Source organism: Muntiacus reevesi, chromosome 20, assembly GCF_963930625.1.
Source record: "Muntiacus reevesi chromosome 20, mMunRee1.1, whole genome shotgun sequence".
Taxonomy (NCBI): domain Eukaryota; kingdom Metazoa; phylum Chordata; class Mammalia; order Artiodactyla; family Cervidae; genus Muntiacus; species Muntiacus reevesi.
Window position 1 is genome coordinate 5,371,682 of NC_089268.1, and position 21,623 is coordinate 5,393,304.

The 21,623-nt window shown below is 40.8% G+C and overlaps 1 protein-coding gene across 4 annotated transcripts in view; it reads right to left on the reverse strand.

Annotated features, from left to right (window-relative positions):
- ZNF451 (zinc finger protein 451) overlaps positions 1-21,623 on the reverse strand; it is a 96,093-nt gene that overhangs the window by 23,368 nt on the left and 51,102 nt on the right. For all 4 annotated transcript variants that reach the window (XM_065911924.1, XM_065911923.1, XM_065911921.1 and 1 more), the window contains exons 10-12: positions 19,529-21,108; positions 17,685-17,828; positions 379-509 (exon numbers count right to left, since the gene is read on the reverse strand). In XM_065911924.1, the coding sequence (XP_065767996.1) occupies positions 379-509; positions 17,685-17,828; positions 19,529-21,108 (1,855 nt within the window). The remainder of the gene's footprint in view (positions 1-378; positions 510-17,684; positions 17,829-19,528; positions 21,109-21,623) is intronic.

A 21,623-nucleotide genomic window follows, 5' to 3' on the forward strand; every position in this document is an offset into this window, starting at 1 on the left:
GGCCAGTAGCTGAGACAGAAGCAAATGCATATTCCACCTGGGCCAACAGTGACTGTCACGGGGCCTGCTCATTTCAGAGATGTTATATGTGGAAGCACCTCATGCGTCAGGGAGTGACGCCTCCTGATCATTTATTCTAGAAACAGTTAAGGTTCTACTGTGGGACAGCTGAGGGCTGGCGAGAACTGGGAATGAAGCAGTAACCATGTGCTACGGGTTCCTGCTCCCAATGGTCTTAAGTAGAACTTGACGCAAAAGGTTTTATACGAAAGACAGAGCACTGAAAAGGAATCTACAGTGTCATTACGATTTAAGTGGGAGAATTAATTCAAATGGGTCCTAGATTCACATTAGATTCTGAATAAAGCAGTGACTCACATGCATACATATGGCAAAATCAGCAGCATCCTTCCTCTTACTGCAGCGAGGATGCAGGAAGAAGCAGCCAATCCTGCTCAGGTAGTTGTAGACCTTACAGTGGGCCGGAGGCTTCCAGTTGGTGTTCCCTCCTAAGATGGTGAGAACAATAAACAAGACTGTTGTTCAGAACAGGCATAAATGATGAGTCAAACAAAAGAAGCAAGAACAGAACAACGGAAACAACTGAAAATTCCATAAGGAAAAACAAATACTAGGAAAAAAATATTTCTAGAAAAAAAGTACCAAAGTAGAAGGCAGAACAGGCAGTTGCAGCCCAGGAATGACCAGTGTGCTGCTGAAACCTCAGCAAAGTAGACGCCTGCCCCAAGCCTGACTAGTAAGTGGAAGACTCACAGGGACGTTAAGCAGAAACATAGTGATGTGTGTGAAATTCTCTGGTGGTGTTCTACATGAACATATGCATTAGTGGATTTTTTACAAGTATGTTAAGGCTACTCGGTGAATTTAAAAAGTGGGCAATGAGGAAAGTTGGACTTACTAAAAGCCTTATCCAGGTCAGTGGGTTTCTATCTGAAATCCTAATCCTCTTCTTTGTATACGGTTTCCTATCAAATGTGGCAAACGCACCATATTTCATTGTACTGTGCTTTAATACTTTTTTTTAAATTACAAATTGAAGGTCTCTGGCAACTTTGCCTTAAGTGGGCTTATAAATGTCATTAATCCAACATTTGCTAACCTTCTGTCACATTTTGATGATATTCATGATATTTCACAACTTTCCATCATTATTACATTGTTAGGTGATCACTGATGTTACCACTGTAACTGCCTGGGTGCACCACAAACCGTGCCCATACAAGATGGCAGACTTAACCAACAAATGCTCTGTACATTCTGATCGCTCCACCGACTTGCCCTTCACTGCCTTTCTCCCCTTTTGGGCATCCTACTCCCTGAGACACAACATTGAAAGCAGGCCAGTTAATAACCCCACAATGGCCCCTAAGTGTTCTAGTGAAACGAAGAGTCTCACATTTCTCAAATTAAATCAAAAGCTAGCAATGATTAAGCTCAGTGAGAAAGGAATGTCCAAAGACAAGACAGGCTTAAAGGCAGGCCTGTAGTTAGATGACCATTATATGATGACAACTATATCTACCACTGCAGGCAAGAATCCCTTAAAAGAAATACAGTAGCCACATACTCAACAAGAGAGTCCAAAATGCAGTACTTGGATGCAATCTCAAAAATGACAGAATGATCTCTGTTCGTTTCCAAGGCAAACCATTCAGTGTCACAGTAATTGAAGTCTATGCCCCAACCAGTAATGCTGAAGAAGCTGAAGTTGAATGGTTCTATGAAGACCTACAAGACATTCTAGAACTAACAACCCAAAAACATGTGTTCTTCATTACAGGGGACTGGAATGCAAAATTAGGAAGTCAAGAAACACCTGGAGTAACACGTGCCTTGCAGTACAGAATGAAACAGGGCAACGGCTAATAGAGTTTTGGCAAGAGAACGCACTGGTCATAGCAAACACCCTCTCCCAACAACACAAGAGAAAACCCTACACATAGACATCACCAGATGGTCAACACCAAAATCAGACTGATTATATTCTTTGAAGTCATAGATAAAGAAGTTCTATATGGTCAGCAAAAACAAGACCGGGAGTTGACTGTGGCTCAGATCATGAACTCCTTATTGCCAAATTCAGACTGAAATTGAAGAAAGTAGGTAAAACCACTAGACCATTCAGGTATGGCCTAAATCAAATCCCTTATGACTGTACAGTGGAAGTGACAACTAGATTCAAGGGATTAGATCTGACAGGCAAAAAGCCTGAAGAACTATGGACGGAGGTTCGTGACATTGTACAGGAAGCAGTGATCAAGATCATCCCCAAGGAAAAGAAATGCAAAAAGGTTGTCTGAGGAGGCCTTACAAATAGCTGTGAAAAGAGGAGACACGAAAAGGAAAGGAGAAAAGGAAAGATATTCCCATTTGAATGCAGAGTTCCAAAGAATAGCAAGGAGAAATAAGAAAGCCTTCCTCAGTGATCCATGCAAAGAAAGAGAGGAAAACAACAGAATGGGAAAGTCTAGAGATCTCTTCAAGAAAATAAGAGATACCAAGGGAATATTTCATGCAAAAATGGGCTCAAAAAAGGACAGAAATGGTATGGACCTAACACAAGCAGAAGATATTAAGAAGAGGTGGCAAGAATACACAGAAGAGCTATACAGAAAAGATCATCATGACCCAGATAATCAGGATGGTGTGATCACTCACCTAGAGCCAGACATCCTGGAATGCAAAGTCAAGTGGGCCTTAGGAAGCTTCATTCCAAACAAAGCTAGTGGAGGTGATGGAATTCCCACTAAGCTATTTCAAATCCTAAAAGATGATGCTGTGAAAGTGCTGCACTCAATATGCCAGCAAATTTGGAAAACTCAGCAGTGGCCACAGGACTGGAAAAGCTCAGTTTTCATTCCAATCCCAAAGAAAGGCAATGCTAAAGAATGTTCAAACTACTGCACAATTGCACTCATCTCACATGCTAGTAAAGTAATGCTCAAAATTCTCCAAGCCAGGCTTCAGAAATATGTGAACTGTGAACTTCCGGATGTTCAAGCTGGATTTAGAAAAGGCAGAGGAACCAGAGATCAAATTGCCAACATCCCTTGGATCACTGAAAAAACAAAGAGAGTTCCAGAAAAACATCTGTTTCTGCTTTATTGACTATGCCAAAGCCTTTGACTCTGTGGATCACAACACTGTGAAAAATTCTTCAAGAAATGGGAATACCAGACCACCTGACCTGCCTCTTGAGAAACCTGTATGCAGGTGAAGAAGCAACAGTTAGAACTGGACATGGAACAACAGACTGGTTCCAAATCGGGAAAGGAGTACATCAAGACTGTATACTGTCCCCTTGCTTATTTAACGTATTCAGAGTACATCACGTGAACTGATGACAAGCTGGAATCAAGATTACCAGGAGAAATATCAATAACCTCAGATATGCAGATGACATCACCCTTATGGCAGAAAGCGTAGAGCCTTTCTTGATGAAAGTGAAAAGAGGAGAGTAAAAAAGCTGGCTTCAAGCTCAACATTAAAAAAACTAAGATCATGGCATCCGGTCCCATCACTTCATGGCAAATAGATGGGGAAACAGTGGACACAGTGAGAGACTTTATTTTCTTGGGCTCTAAAATCACTGTAAATGGTGACTGCAGCCATGAAATCAAAAGACACTTGCTCCTTGGAAGGAAAGATATGACCAACCTAGACAGCATATTAAAAAGCAGAGACAATACTTGACCAACAAAGGTCCGTCTAGTCAAGGCTATGGTTTTTCCAGTGGTCATGTATAGATGTGAGAGCTGGACCATAAAGAAAGCTGAGCGCAGAAGAATTGATGCTTTTGAACTGTGGTGTTGGAAAAGACTCTTGAGAGTCCCTTGGACTACAAGAAGATCAAACCAGTCAGTCGTAAAGGAAATCAGTCCTGAATATTCATTGGAAGGAGTGATGCTAAAGCTGAAACTTCAGTACTTTGGCTACCTAATGTGAAGAGCTGACTCATTGGAAACGACCCTGATGCTGGAAAGACTGAAGGCGGGAGGAGAATGGTTGGATGGCATCTGAAGAGTTATACTCAATGTCATGCTGTTAAAGTGCTCTCAAGACAGATGATGAGACGGTTGGATGGCATCACCAACTAGACAGATGGACGTGAGTTTCAGCAAGCTCCAGGAGTTGTTGCTGGACAGGGAAGCCTGGTGTGCTACAGTCCACGCAGTCACAGAGTTGAACATGACGGAGCAACTGAACTGAACTTTGGCCCCACATCACGTTTTTCAGCTGGGGATCAGGCAAACAGATAGCGACTCTGACAAAGTGAAAGCCAGTGAGATATTCCACAGGACTGAGGTAATAAACAGAGACTCTACTCTTGGAGGGCACAAACAAAACCGTGTGTCCACCAGGACCCAGGGGAAGGAGCAGTAACCCCACAGGAAACTGAATCAGACTTGCCTGTGAGTGTTTCAGGATCTCCTACAGAAGGCAAGGGTTGGCAGTAGCCTGCCATGGGGAAAGGGGTAGTGGTAGCAGTCCTGGTAGATGCATCTTGGTATGAGTTCTCTTAGAGGCTGCGATTAGCCTTACCATAGAACCTATAGACTCTAGGACTGGGTGACTCAGGTCAAACAACTAATAGGGAGGGAGCACAGCCCCACCCATCAGCAGACAAGTGGATTAAAGTTTTCCTGAGTATGGCCCTGCCCATCAGAGCAAGACCCAGTTTTCCCCACAGCCAGTCCCTTCCATCAAGAAGCTTGCACAAACCTCTTACCCTCATTCACCACAGGGCAGACAGAAGAAACAAGAACTACAATCCTGCAACCCCCAAGAAGAAAACCACAGTCACAGAAAGGTAACCAAATGAAAAGAAACAGGATCATATCCCAGATGAAGGAACAAGATAAATCCCCAAAAAACAACTAAATTAACTGGAGAAGAGGCAACCTTCCAGAAAAAGAATTCAGAATAATAATAGCGAAGATGATCTAGGATCTTGGAAAAAGAATGGAGAAGATGCAATAAATGTTTACCAAAGACCTAGAAGAATTAAAGAACTAACGGAAATGAACAATACACTCAGTTCAGTCACTCAGCTGTGTCCAACTCTTTGCAACCCCATGGACTGCAGCACACCAGGCTTCCTTGTCCATCACCAACTCCTGGAGCTTGCTCAAACTCTAGTCCACTGAATTGGTAATGCCATCCAACCATCTCCTCACTAGAAGGAATCAATAGCAGAATAACTGAGGCAGAAGGATGGATAAGTGACCTGGAAGATAGAACGGTAGAAATCATGCTGCAAAACAGAATATAGAAAAAAGAATGAAAAGAAATGAAGACAGCCTAAGAGACCTCTGGGACAACATTAACCACACCAATATTCTCATAATAGGGGTTCCAGAAGGGGAGAGAGAGAGAAAGAGAGAAAGAACCCAGGAAAATATAACAGCTGAAAACTTTCCCAACATGAGAAAGCAAACAGTCAACCATGTCCAGGAGGTACGGAGAGTACAAAGCAGGATAAACCAAGGGGACACACACTGAGACACAGAGTAATCAAACTGACAGAAATTAAAGACAAAGGTAAGATATCAAAAGCAACAAGGGAAGAAGGAAAAACAGCATCAAAGGGAAATCCATAAGGTTATCAGCTGATTTCTCAACAGAAACTCTACAGCCAGAAGGGAATGGCATGATAATAGTCCAAGTGATAACAGGGAAGAAGCTACAACCAAGAATGGTAATAGAATCAGACATACCATTAATTACCTAAAATTTAAATGCACCGAGCAAAAGACATAAGACTGGCTGGGTGGATACAAAAACAAGGCTCATATACATGTTATCTACAAGAGACCCACCTCAGATCTAGGGACACTTACAGACTGAAAGTAAGAGGATAGGAGAAGGTATTTTACACAAATGGAAATCATAAGAAAGATGGAGCATCAATACTCATATCAGACAAAATAAACTTTAAAACAAAGACTGTTATAAGAGACAGAGAAGGACACTACATAATGATCAAGGATTCAATCTAAGAAGAAGATACAACAATTATAAATATATATACACCCAACACAGGAACACAATGCACAAGGCAAATGTTAACAAACATAAAGGGAAAAATTGACAGTAACACATTAATAGTGGGGAACTTAATACTCTACTTTCATCAATGGAGAGACCATCTGGACAGAAAATTAATAAGGAAATAGAGGCCTTAAATGACACTTTAGACAAGTTGGACTTAATTGATATTTATAGAATATTCCATCTAAAAGTAACAGACTGCACATTCTTATCAAGCATACACAGAACATTCTCCAGGACTGACCACATGCTGGGCCATAAGGTGACCCTTGGTAAATTTTGGAAAATCAAAATCATATCAAGCATCTTTTATGATCATAATACTAGGAGATTAGAACTAAACTATAAGAAAAAACTCTAAGAAACACAAACAAATGGCAGTTAAGTGATTTGCTATTAAACAACCATTGGATCACTGAAGAAATCAAAGAGGAAATTAAACAAACACCTAGAAACAAATGAAAACGGAAGCATGGTCCAAAACCTATGAGATGCAGCAAAAGCAGTTCTAAGAGGGAAGTTTATAGCAATACAATCTTTACCTCAAGAAACAAGAAGAGTCTCAAATAAACAACTTAACCTTACATCTAAAACAACTAGAAAAAGAAAACCTAAAGAGAAAAACAAAGAAAACCTAAGCCTTAGAAGAGGAAGAAAATAATAAAGATCCAAGCAAAAATAAATGAAATAGAAACAAATAAAACAATCACAAAGATCAATGAAACTAAAAGCTGGGTCTTTGAAAAGGTAAAAATTGAAAAACCTTTAGCCAGACTCATCAAAAAAAAGAAAAAAAGAGAGGAGTCAAATCAATAAAATCAAACCTGAAAAAGGAAAAGTTACAACTGACTCCACAGAAATGTCAAGGGTCATAAGAGATTACTATGAAGAACTGCATGCCAATAAACTGGACAACCTGGTAGAAATGGAGAAATTCTTAGAAAGGCACAGTCTCCCTAGACATAGCCAGGAAGAAACAGAAAATATGAGCAAGCCAATCACAAGTACTGAAATTGAAAGCATGATTAAAAACCTCCCAACAAACAAAACTCCAGGACCTGACAGCTTCACAGGCAAATTTTATCATTTACAGAAGAGTTAACACCTATCCTTCTGACACTTGTTTCAAAAAAGGGGAGAGGAAGGAAAACTTCCAAACTAATTTCATGAGGCCACCATCACCCTGATACCAAAACCAGACAAAGATACCACAAGAAAATTACAGAATTAGAGGCCAGTATCACTGATGAGGTGCTTTCCCAGTGACTCAGTGGTAAAGAATCTGCCTGCAAATGCAGGAAACTCAAGTTTGATTTCTGGGTCGGGAAGATCCCCTGGAGAAGGAAGTAGCCACTCACTCCAGTATTCATGCCTGGAGAATCCTATGGACAGAGATGCCTGGCAGATTACAGTCCATTGGGATGCAAAAGAGTCAGACACAACTTAGTGACTAAACAACAACAACAAATTCACTGATGAACACAGATGCAAAAATTCTCAACAGAATACTACCAATCTGTATCCAACAGTACATTAAAAAGATCATACATGATGATCAAGTGGGATTCATCCCAGGGATGCAAGGCATCCACCAATCAATCCATGCGACACTCCACATCAGCAAACTAGGGAATAAAAGCTATATGATCATCTCAACAGAGTAAAAAGCTTTTGACACAGTTCATCACCCGTGTATGAGGAAAAACTCTCCAGAAAGTGGGCAGAGAGGGAATACAGTAGCGGTAGTGTAATTGCCCAGTGGTGTCCAACTCTTTGCGACCCTACGGACTGTAGCCTGCCAGGCTCCTTAACATAATAAAGGCCATATATGACAAATGTGCAGCTAACATCATCATACTCAATGGTGAAAAGCTGAAAGCATTCACTCTAAGATCAGGAACAAGAAAACGATGTCCACTCTCGCCACTTTTATTCAACCAAGTTTTGGAAGTCTCAGCTATAGCAATCAGTGAGAAAAAGAAGCAAAAGGATTCCAAATTGGAAAAGAAATTAAACTGCCACAGTTTGCAGATGACCTGATACTAAATATAGCAATTCCATTTACCGTAACATCAAAGAAAAAAAAAAAACCTAGGAATAAACCTACCCAAGGAAACAAAAGACACGTACTCTAAAAACTATAAGATGCTGATGAAAGAAATCGAAGAACACATAAACAAATGGGAAGATATACCATGATTGTAGATTGGAAGAATCAGTATTTACTCAAAAATGACTATACTGCCAAAGCAATCTACAGATTCCGTGCAATCCCTATCAAGACATTTTTCACAGAATTAGAACAAAAAATCTTAAACTGTGTATGGAGAGACAAAAGACCCTGAATAGTCAAATCAGTGCTGAGAAAGAAAAGTGGAGCTGGAGGAATCAGGCACCCTGACTTCAGAATAGCAAAGCAACTCAGTATTCTTGCCTAGAGAACCTTAGGAAAAGAATGAAAAGGTAAAAAGGTTTGACACTGGAAGATAAACCATGCAGGTTGACAGGTATCCAATATGCTACTGGGGAAGAACAGAGAAATAGCTCCAGAGAGAATGAAGGGCTAAGCCAAAAAGGAAATGACACCCAGTTGAGGATGTGTACGATGGTGAAAGTAAAGCCAAATGCTGTAAAGAACAATATTGGATATGAACCTGGAATGAATGAATCCAGGTAAACTGGACGTGGTCAAACAAGAGTGACTATTGACATTTTAGGAATCAGTGAACTAAAATGGACAGGAATGGGCAAATTCAATCCAGATGACCATTATATCTACTACTGTGGGCAAGAATCCCTTAGAACAGGAGAGTTCGAAATGAAGTACATGGATACAATCTTAAAGACAACAGAATGATCTTGGTTAATGTCCAAGGCAGACGATTCAACATCACAGTAATCCAAGTAACACAGTAACCCAATGACTAATGCTGAAGAAACTGAAGTCAAACAATTCTATGAAGACCTATAAGACCTTCTAGATCTAACATCAAAAAAAGATGTCCTTTTTACCACCGGGGATTGGAATGCAGAAGTAGGAAGTCAAGAGATACCTGGAATAACAGGTAAATTTGCCCTTGGAAGCAAGGCAAAAACTAACAGAATTTTGCCAAGAGAACACACTGGTCATAGCAAATACCCTCTTCCAACAACACAAGAGATGATTCTACACGTGGACATCACCAGATGGTCAATACAGAAATCAGATTGATTATATTCTTTGCTGCCAAAGTTGGAAAAGCTCTAAACAGGTAGCAAAAACAAGACCAGGAGCTGACTACTGCTTAGATCATGAGCTCCTTATTGCAAAACTCAGGCTTAAATTGAAGAAAGTAAGAAAATTAGTCCATTCAGGTACGACCTAAACGAAATTCCTTATGATTATATGGTGGAACTGAAAAATAGATTCAAGGGATTAGATCTGATAGAAGGGTGTCTGAAGAACTATAGATGGAGGTTCATAACATGGTACAAAAGGTTCGTAACATGGTACCAACACCATCCCAAAGAAAAAGAAATGCAAGAGGGCAAAATGGTTATCTGACAAGGCCATACAAATAGCTGAGAAAAGAAGACAAGCAAAAGGCAAAGGAGAAAGGGAAAGATAAATCCAACTGAATGCAGACTTCCAAAGACTAAAAAGGAGGATAAGAGCGTGTTCTTAAGTGAGCAATGCAAACAATAGAATGGGAAAGACTAGAGATCTCTTCAAGAAAATAAGAGATACCAAGGAAACATTTCATGTAAAGATGGGCAAAATAGAGGACAGAAACAGCAAGGAACTAACAGAAGCAGAGGAGATTAAGAAGAGGTGGCAAAAATACAGAAGAACTGTGCAAAAAAAGTCTTAAGGACTTAGATAAACATGATGGTGTGGTCACTTACATGGAGCCAGACATCCTGAAGTGTGAAGTCAAATAGGCCTTAAGAAGCATTAACTATGAACAAAGCTAGTCGAGGTGTTGAAATTCCAGTTGAGTTATTTTGAATCCTAAAGGATGATGCTGTTAAAGTACTTTACCCAATATGCCAGCAAATTTAGAAAACTCAGCAGTGGCCACAGAATTGGAAAAGGTCAGTTTTCATTCCAATTCCAAACAAGGGCAATGCCAAAAATGTTCAAACTACCGCACAACTGCACTCATTTCACATGAGAGCAATATGATGCTCAAACTCCTTCCAGCAAGGCTTCAGCAGTACATTAACTGAGAACTTCCAGATGTACAAACTGGATATAGAAAAGGCAGAAAAACCAGAAAGTAAATTGCCACCATCTGCTGGATTATAGAAAAAGCAAGAGAATTCCAGAAAAACATCTACTTCTGCTTCATTGACTATGCTAAAGGCTATGACTGAACACATGTAAATCCATGGCTGATTCATGTCAATGTATGGCAAAAATCACTACAATATTGTAAAGTAAGTAGCCTCCAACTAATAAAAATTAAATGAAAAAAAATGAAAGAAAAAAAATTTAGAAAAAAAATAATAAAGCCTATGACTGTATGGATCACAAGAAACTGTGGAAAATTCTTCGAGACAGGAATACAAGAACACCTGACCTACCTCCTGAGAAACCTGTAAGGCAGGTCAAGAAGCAACAGTTAGAACTGGACATGGGACAAAAGACTGGTTCAAAATTGGGAATGGAGTACGACAAGTCTGCATGTTATCACTCTGCTTGTTTATTTTATATGCAGAGTTCAGTTCAGTTGCTCAGTCCTGTCTGACTCTTTGCGACCCCATGAACCACAGCACATCAGGCCTCCCTGTCCATCACCAGCTCCTAGAGTTTACCCAAACTCATGTCCACTGAGTCGGTGGTGCCATCCAACAATCTCATCTTTTGTCGTCCCCTTCTCCTCCGGCCTTCAATCTTTCCCAGCATCAGGGTCTTTTCAAATGAGTCAACTCTTCGCATCACGTGGTCAAAGTATTGGGAGTTTCAGCTTTTACCATCAGTCCTTCCAATGGACATTCAAGACTGATCTCCTTTAGGATGGACTGGTTGGATCTCCTTGCAGTCCAAGGGACTCTCAAGAGTCTTCTCCAACACCACAGTTCAAAAGCATCAATTCTTCGGCACTCAGCTTTCTTTACAGTCCAACTCTCACATCCATACATGACTACTGGAAAAACCATATCCTTGACTAGATGGACCTTTGCTGACAAAGTAATATCTCTGCTTTTTAATATGCTATCTAGGTTGGTCATAACTTTCCTTCCAAGGAGTAAGCATCTTTTAATTTCATGGCTGCAATCACCATCTGCAGTGATTTTGGAGCCCCCAAAAAGAGAGTCAGCCACTGTTTCCACTGTTTCCCCATCTATCTGCCATGAAGTGATGGGACCGGATGCCATGATCTTAGTTTTCTGAACGCTGAATTTTAAGCCAACTTTTTCACTCTCCTCTTTCACTTTCATCAAGAGGCTCTTTAGTTCCTCTTCACTTTCTGCCATAAGGGTGGTGTCATCTGCTTATCTGAGGTTATTGATATTTCTCCTGGCAATCTTGGTTCCAGCTTTTGCTTCCTCCAGCCCAGTGTTTCTCATGATGTACTCTGCATATAAGTTAAACAAACAGGGTGACAATATACAGACTTGACGTACTCCTTTCCTGATTTGGAACCAGTCTGTTGTTCCATGTCCAGTTCTAGCTGTTGCTTCCTGACCTGCATACAGGTTTCTCAAGAGGCAGGTCAGGTGGTCTGGTATTCCCATCTCTTTTAGAATTTTCCACAGTGTTGTGATCCACACAGTCAAAGGCTTTGGCATAGTCAATAAAGCAGAAACAGATGCTTTTCTGGGACTCTCTAGCTTTTTCAATGATTCAGCGGATGTTGGCAATTTGATCTCTGGTTCCTCTGCCTTTTCTAAATCCAGCTTGAACATCTGGAAGTTCACAGTTCACATATTGCTGAAGCCTGGCTTGGAGAATTTTGAGCATTACTTTACTAGCATGTGAGATGAGTGCAATTGTGCAGTAGTTTGAACATTCTTGGCATTGCCTTTCTTTGGGATTGGAATGAAAACTGAGCTTTTCCAGTTCTGTGGCCACTGCTGAGTTTTCTAAATTTGCTGTCATACTGAGTACAGCACTTTAACAGCATCGTCTTTCAGGATCTGAAATAGCTCCACTGGAATTCCAACACCTCCACCTGCTTTGTTCGCAGTGATGCTTCCTAAGGCCACTTGACTTCACATTCCAGGATGTCTGGCTCCAGGTGAGTGATCACACCATCCTGATTATCTGGGTCATGAAGATCTTTTTTGTACAGTTCTTCTGTGTATTCTTGCCACCTCTTCTTAATATCTTCTGCTTCTGTTTGGTCCATACCATTTCTGTCCTTTATTGAGCCCATCTTTGCATAAAATGTTCCTGTGGTATCTCTGATTTTCTTGAAGAGATCTCTAGTCTTTCCCATTCTACTGTTTTCCTCTATTTCTTTGCATGGATCGCTGAGGAAGGCTTTCTTATTTCTCCTTGCTTTTCTTTGGAACTCTGCATTCAAATGGGTATATCTTTCCTTTTCTCTTGTTTTTCGCTTCTCTTCTATTCACAGCTATTTGTAAGGCCTCTTCAGACAACACTTTTGCCTCTTTGTATTTCTTTTCCTTGGGAATGATCTTGACCCCTGCCTGCTATAGAATGTCATGAACCTCCATCCATAGTTCCTGAGGCAGTCTGCCTATCACATCTAATCTCCTGATCTATTTGTCACTTCCATTGTATAACTGTAAGGGATTTAATTTAGGTCATACATGAATTGTCTAGTGGTTTTCCCTACTTTCTTCAATTTAGGTCTGAATTTGGCAATAAGGAGTTCATGGTCTGATCCACAGTCAGCTCCCGGTCTTGTTTTTTGGGGACCATATAGATCTTCATCTTTGTCTACAAAGAATATAATCTATCTGATTTTGGTGTTGGCCATCTGGTGATGTCCATGTGTAGAGTCTTTTCTTGTGTTGTTGGAAGAGGGTGTTTGCTATGACCAGTGCGTTCTCTTGCCAAAACTCTATTCACCTTTGCCCTGCTTCACTGTGTACTCCAAGGCCAAATCTGCCTGTTACTCCAGGTGTTTCTTGACTTCCTACATTTTCATTCCAGTTCTGTATAATGAAGAGGACGTCTTTTTTGGGTGTTAGTTCTAGAATGTCTTGTAGGTCTTCATAGAACCGTTGAACGTCAGCTTCTTCAGCATTACTCGTCGGGGGATAGACTTGGATTCTTGTGATATTGAATGGTTTGCCTTGGAAGTGAACAGAGATCATTCTGTCGTTGTTGAGATTGCATCCAAGTACTGCATTTCAGACTCTTCTCTTGACTATGATGGCTACTCCATTTCTTCTAAGGGATTCCTGCCCACATTAATAGATATAATATGCAGAGTACATCATGCAAAATATGGGCTGCATGAATCACAAGACATAATCAAGATCACAGGGAGAAATATCAACAACCTCAGATATGCAGATGATACCACCCTAATGGCAAAAAGTGAAGAGGAACTAGAGAGACTCTTGATGAGGGTGAGAGAGTGAAAAAAGCTGGCTTAAAACCCAGCATACAGAAAACTAAGATCATAGTATCCAGTCCTATCACTTCATGGCAAACAGATGGAGTAAAAATGGAAAGTGTGACAGATTTTTTTCCTAGGCTCCAAAATCACTGTGAACAGTAACTGCAGTCGTGAAATTAAAAGACACTTGCTCCTGCTACAAACCTAGACAGCATATTAAAAATCAGTGACATCTCTCTGCTGACACAGGTCTGTCTAGTCAAGGCTATGGTTTTTCCAGTAGTCATGTATGGATGTGAGAGTTGGGCCATAAAGAAGGCCAAGCTCCAAAGTACTGATGCTTTCTAATTGTGGTGGTGGAGAAGATTCTCAAGAGTCCCTTGGACAGTGAGGAGATTGAACCAGTCAATCCTAAAGGAAATCAACCCTAAATATTCACTGGAAGGACTGATGTTGAAGTTGAAGCTCCAATACTTTGGGCACCTGATGCAAAGGGTCAACTCACTGGAAAAGACCCTGATGCTGGGAAAGACTGAAGGTGGGAAGAGAAGGGGATGAGAGAGGATGAGATGGTTGGAATGTATCACCAGCTCAATGGTTATGAGTTAGAGCAAACTCTGGGAGATACTGAAGGACAGGAAAACCTGGTGAGCTGCAGTCTGTGGGGTTGCAAAGAGTTGTACACGACTGAGCAACTGAACAACAATGCAGTTACAGTTATCAAAGCAGTATGGTACTGGCATAAATATAGAAATATACATCAATGGAACAGGACAGAAAACCCAGAAATAAGCCCAAACACTTATGGCCAGCTAATCCATGACAAAGTAGGCAAGTTTACACAATGGTGGAAACAGTCTCTTCAACAAATGGTGCTGGGAAAACTGGAGAGTGACATGTAAAAAAATTAAATTAGCTCATTCCTTAATTCCATATGCAAAAATAAGCTCAAAATGGATTAAAGATCTTAACGTGAGACCAGAACATATAAAACTCTTAGAGGAAAACATAGGCAGAACATGCTCTAACATAAATCACAGCAGCATCTTCTTTGATCCATCTCCCAGAATAATGATATAAAAACAAAAATAAACAAATGCAACCTACTTAAACTCAAAAACTTTTGCACAGCAAAGGAAACAATAAACAAAATGAAAGACAACCCAGAGAATGGGAGAAAATATTTGCAAATGATGTGACTGATAAGGGATTAGTCTCCAAAATGTATATTTTATGACGCTTAACAGCATCAAAACAAATAACCCACTCAAAAAATGGGCAGAAGACCTGAATATACATTTCTCCAATGAGGACATACAGACAGGCCTATGAAAAGATGTTCAGCATCTCTAAGTATTAGAGAAATGCAAATGAAAACTACAATGAGGTATCACCTCACACCAGTGACAAAAGTTATCTTCAAAAAACACACAAACAACTGCTGGAAAGAAGGTGGTGAAAAGGGAACCCTGTTATACTCTTGGCTGCAATGTAAACTGGTACAGCCAGTATGAATAACAGTATGGAGGTTCCTGAAAAAACTGAACAGAGCTACCATATGACCCTGCAATCCCACTCCTGGGCATAAAGCTGGAGAAAAACACGATCTGAAAGGAGACACGCACCCCTGTCCTTCACTCACTGCAGCACTGTTTACAATAGCCAAGACGTGAAAGCAACCTAAACGTCAATCAACAGAGGAACGGCTACACAAGATGTGGTACATATATACAATGGTGTATTACTCAGTCATTAAAAAGAGTGAAATAATGCCATTTGCAGCAACATGGATGGACCTATAAAATGTCATCCTGAGTGAAGTCTGTCAGATAGAGAAGGAGAAATACTGTATGACATCCCTCACATGTGGAATCTAAAAAGAAGTGATACAAATGAACTTACTTACAAAACAGAAAGAGACTCATAGAGTTAGAAAACGAACTTATGGTTGCCGGGGAAAGGGATAGTTAGGGACTTTGGGAAGGGTGTGTACAAGCTGCTGTTTAAAATGGATAACCAACAGGAACTCCTGTATAGCACGTGGAACACTGCTCAATGCTGTGTGTGCCAGCCAGGAAGGGAGCAGGTCTAGGGGGAGAATGGACACATGTATATGCACGGCTGAGTCCCTTTGCTATTCACCTGAAACTACCACAACACTGTTAACTGGCTATGCACCAATACAAAATGAAAATTTTAAAGGTAAAAAAAAACTCATGATTGGGAAGATGTGAAGAGATCAAAATACCAACAGCAACAGGAGTTTGGAAGAAATTGATTCCAACTCTCACGGATGACTTGAGGGGTTCAAGAACTCAGTAGAGAAGGGAACTGCAGATGTGGTGGAAAGAGCAAGAGAACTAGAATTAGAAGTAGAGTCTGAAGATGTGACTGAACTGCTGAAATCTCATGATAAACCTTTAATGGATGATGAGCAAGGAAAGTGGTTTCTTGAGAAGGAATCTACCCTAGTGAAGATGCTGTGATGACTGTTGAAATGACAAGTAAGGATTTGGAATGGTACATAAACTTAGTTGATAAAACAGCAGCAGGGTTTCAGAGGATCGATTCCAGTTTTGAAAGAAGTTTTACTGTGGGTAAAATGCAATCACACAGCACTGCAGACTACAAAGAAATCATTCATGAAAGGAATAGTCAGTCAATGCAGCAAACTTGATTGCTGTCTCATTTTAAGAAATTGCCACAGCCGTCCCAACCTTCAGCAACCACCACCCAGATCAGTCAACAGCCATCAACATGGAGGCAAGATATCACCCCCACCAGCTGAAAGATTATGACTCACTGAAGGCTAAGGTAACAGTTAGCATTTTATAGCAATAAGACGTCTGTCAATTAAGACATATTTTAAGACATAATGTTCTTGCCCACTTAACAGACTACAGTATAGTGTAAACATGACTTTTATATGCATAGAGAAACCAAAAAATTCGTGTGACTGCATCGGTCTGGAATTGAAACTGCAGTATCTACAGGGTGTGCCTATACGTATGAGGCTCACTGTACTAAATCTCAGTTAATCAAAGAGAAGTATCTCTCCCAGGTTTGGTCAATGGCTTATAAAGAGATTTAGTGTATGGCCAAACCAACCTGCATGCACCCGATCTCATGTCATCTCAGAAGCTGAACCTGGTTAGTGCCTGAATGGGAGATTTATACAAAGATGCACATTTATAAACAGTAAGGAAGAACTGAAGAGGCAGTTATGTAGGAAACACAGTAATTCTGTAGCTACAAGGTCCAAGTTCAAAAGCTAACTTTATTATTTTATATTTATACTTTGCAAAAAAAAAAATAAGCTTCTCAGCCTAATTCCTTATATTTAAAGGGAGAAAACTGTAATAATCAGTAAGCATGGGCTCCCCTGGTGGTTCAGGTGGTAAAGAATTTGCCCGTGTTGCAGGAGACCCAGGTTCAATCCCTCGGTCAGGAACATCCCCTGGAGAAGGGAAATGGCTACCCACTCCAGTATTCTTGGAGAATTCCTGGAGAATTCCACAGAGGAGACTGGCTAGTGACACTCCATTGGGTCACAAAGAATCAGACACAACTGAGCGACTATTTTTCTTTAAAAAAAAAAACAACAACAACAGATCCTGGCATACTGTAGGCAGTGAATAAAAAGGCTCTTTCAATCTGCAGCTAAAGATCTATAAACTGTGGGTCCACCAAAAAGAGCTAACACTATCACAGAGAAATGCAAGAAGAAAAATATTCTAGCACTGTAACTACAATGCAAGGTGACAAAACTTCAATTTTGTTTCTACCTCCTATTCAGGAAGGTCCAAGAAGACTCCTTTTATTTTTTTATTTTTTTAATTTATTTGGCTGCACCAGGTCTTAGCTGCAGCACTCGGAATCTTCAGCTGCAGTATGCAAACCCTTAGTTGTGGCATGCGGGATCTAGTTCCCTGCCCAGGGAGTGAACCCCAGCCTCTGGCATTGGGAGCATGGAGTCTTAGCCACTGGACCACCAGAGAAGCCCCAAGAAGAGTCCTTTTAAAGTAAAACATATTCTAAGGTGTGTGTAGGGAGTGGGAGAGGTTGCCTCAAATGTTTTTCTTATTGCCATACCTTGAAAGCCCCAAATAAATGTTCCTTGGTTAAGATGCCCTGGTAGGTGACCAAAAAAGTTGGACCAGTTATCAAAGTCGACAAAGACTATGTGAGTCATAGTTCGCAGGTAATCCAAGTCTGGGAGCTCAACAACCTCTTCATCTGAGAAAAAAGAAACATCGACAGGAATTTGAGAAGAATTAGCTAAAAGCTTTTCAACTTGTCAACTTAACATTAATCTTGCATGTTTTTTTACTTCTGTCTAAGCCATGTTGTGAAATCCAAATGACACAGTATATTTATATCAGATAAATATATTTTGAATATTTCAGAAATAATTGTCCTTTCTACAAATATGTGCCACTGATCCTGGCTTTCTTCAAAAGTCATTTATAAAGGGAATATTTTTTAAAAATTAGTGTACTGGAAGATCTAGAAGACCAAGCTTTAAGGCTAAATAACTAAAACTCGCACTACTCATCAAAATAAACTTTAGAGGTTACTTGCTAAGAACTTTCTTGCTACCAGGAGTCTGTTCTTTTCCTAACGTGGACGGCACGCCTCTGGCTCTATGCTATGCATACTGCTACATGCTATGCATATGCTATGCATATGCTATGCCAACTCTATGCAGACACGAGCCCACCCACACACTGCTCCTGGGCACCTCCCTCCAAAGACACCTCTTCTCTTCCCCCAGGGCCTCTCTGCCCTGACCCTCTCCAGCTCTTGTTCCCCCTCCTCTTCCCTCCTGTCACACCTCTCTACTTTGACAGGGTCTTACAGTTTCCCCGTAGCAATGAAAACCCTGAATGTTTAAAACATTCTTTTAAAAACAGACAAGTCCTACTCCACCTAATAAAGACTGCCTCAGAAAGAGCCTGCCATTCTTTCTCATTTCTAAAACATATTTTCTTAACTCTCTTCTTAAAATACTCAGTAATTTAGGTTTAGATATGACAATGACCTCCTGTCAAACACAAACCAACACAAATTTCCCAAAAGGAAAAAACAGAACATTAAACAGTATGGCCACGGTTTCACTGGTAGAAGAAGAGTTGAATGGGGCTGGAGTACATCATTTAATCATCATAAAACACATGCCTAATGGTGATGCCAAGAGCTACCTGTGCTACAGAGCAAGTCTAAAAATTCAGTAGTTCATAACAATACTTTATTATCGGAAACTTTTACATACCCTCATTTTTCCACTCTACACTGCATAATTTACAGAGTTTATTTTTATTTAAAAGAATACATAATTAAAGTTATACCCAAAAGAAAACAATCATACTTCTAAACAAAATAAAAACATTGCACTCTTGTAGAGTTCTTCAGTCTTATCATAGAAGGAAAGTCTAGAGTAATCCACACCTCAGTATTCTGCCTGGTTTCTTGTTTCCACTTAAAAACTCAATTTCTAATTGCTATTTTAACTCTAAGTAAAAGCTTTGCTTCCAAAAAGGAGAACGAAAATAAATTCTCAAGTGACCTTTAAGATTTCATAGAATAAGGCCAAAATAGAAACAAAAAGAAATCACTGACTTATCTTTTTACTGAATTTTAGTCTAAATGATAGTAACCTGCAGTGTAACTTCCAAATCTGACTTTCAGAAAGACCATCCATTTTCCTTATCTTTCAAAATTCCCAAGTCTTTTGGAAAAGAAAATAAAACATTATCTAAAATACCTATCAGTGTAACAGGTATTCTTTGTCTCCTCAGGTTAAGAGGGTAGTTGCACGAAGCAGCGGGAACACAGATCTCTGTACCCAGGGCAGTACCGATCACCCCCATCTCACCCCATCGCAGGCGGGCTGCCCCCTGGCGCACACCTATCAATCACCAGCACGTGGGACGCACCTGCGCTCTGGCCGCTCAGCTCCGTCTCAGCGGCTCTCTCCGGTTCTGCAGTCTGCAGCCCGCCTGCCGTCAGTCTGGGCTTCCTCTCTGCCCAGGCGGGTGGTGGGCTCTTGGGCTCGGCCGCAAGGCAGGCCCCGACCGGCCCCCGCAGCGAGCAGTGCTTCCTGTGGAAGTGCTGCTGCGCGCTCTCCGGGTCCTGGAAGGCCTTGGTGCACGTGCCGCACTTGATGAGCCCCCGCGGTGGGGCCTCCAGGTCCGCATGCAGCTGGCGCACGTGCGTGTGCAGGTCACCGAGGCTCTGAGTTGTGGCTGAGCAAGCGCCACAGCGGAACCACAGGCGGCCCTGGCCCAGCAGGGTCTGCAGACAGCGGCCGTGGTCCTCCCGCCTGTTGACTTTGCAGAGGTAGCTCTCGCGGCAGCCGCAGGTCAGCAGATTACCCGTCTCTATTACTGGAAAATCACTCTCCGTTTTAATGGAAGGTTCCGTTTTTTCTGACACAAATACATAGTCTGTGCTGTGGTGCTCCTTATAATGAGTCAAAAACTCATCTTCCATGTTAAAACTCAGATCGCAGAGCCCGCAGAAGTACTTCATCTTTACCTCACTGTTGTGCTCATCTTGGCAATGTCGGTGTAATGTTTCCATCTTGTGAAAAGTCTTTTTGCAATGGGTGCAGCTGTACCTGTGAAACTGGTGACTTGTTAAAGACATGCAGTGTTGCTTTACGCATTCTTGGGAGTCAAACATATCTTCACAAATTCGGCATTGCCATTTACCCCTTGGAGGACTGCTTACTGGGGAGTGACCAACAATAGTAATAGCTGAAGGATTCTCAGCAATCAGATCATTCCTCAGTGCTGCAGAGGATGATGGCAAAGTGTCACCTTCCACCTCATCTGTCTCATAAAAATACCTGTGTCCACTGTGAAACTCAGTCACATGGGCCATTATAGCCTCTTTCCTCCTCAACTCCTTTTTGCATGTCCGACACCAGAAAAGAAAGTTATTTAAATGTGCCCCTCCATGAATGCGGCTCATGTGTAAACGGATGACTCCCAAATCTTCACACACCTTCCCACAGACCACACACTTGTAACACATTGTGTTTGCTGAGAAAACATGCTTTTCTACTGCATCTTCACTCGGGAAGCGTTGACGGCATTCACAAAACCAGGTTTTAACAAGTGACCTTTCCTTCTGAAAACAAACCACACCCCCATGGCTTTTAACTCCTAAATTCATCTTCTTTTTTGGAACAGTGCTGCAATCCTGTGAGCTAGATTCTTGAGAGGACATATTTCTTTTCAGTGATGAAAATTTTGACTCATCTTGCAACAGGTGCAAGTCAGAGGGAGGTTTGTTCCCTTCACTGCTGTGGCAATAAAGTAAGACTGATTCTTCCATTGAGTTAATGACTCGGACTTTGTGTCCTGAATTCTGCTTGTGATTCTGGGTACTGGTTTCATCCACAAAGACATGGTTGCAATGTGCACAGTAACCTCTCAGTAGGAATTTCTCTGCCACCTGAGCAATGCTCTTCTCAGCTAGAGCTACAGGACCAGCATTTCGACAACGAACTCTAAATTGGATAAAAAGATAAACTTATAAGTATTTCTAAACGCAGTATCTCTGCTTTTTATTGTAGTAATTATTAAGTAAACATGTGTACATAAGCACTAAAGATTGTTTTTCAACAAAGAGACAGATGATATAATAATATCCTATCTACCTGAACATTACCTAGATTTTGTCTGGTTTTAATCCATATACCAAAGGATAAAACTAGAATCAAATTTTGTTTTTTTAAATCCAGACAAATTTTAGAAAAGTAGAAACAATGTAAAATGCACTGACAGAAACGTTATGAGACAAGCAGGTAACTAACTTCTCTACAGTAAGTTCAACAGTACAGAGCAACACGACAGTGACATTCTCAACAACCTGGGGCCTGTTCTTTAAGAATGGACTGATTTTATGTCAGGAACATGCCATGCTCACGGTTGCTTTTACACTAAAAAGTGTCCAACATCACTGTTCATCAGGGAAATCCAGATTAAAACCACAATGAGACTCTCAAAAGAACAACTAAAATGA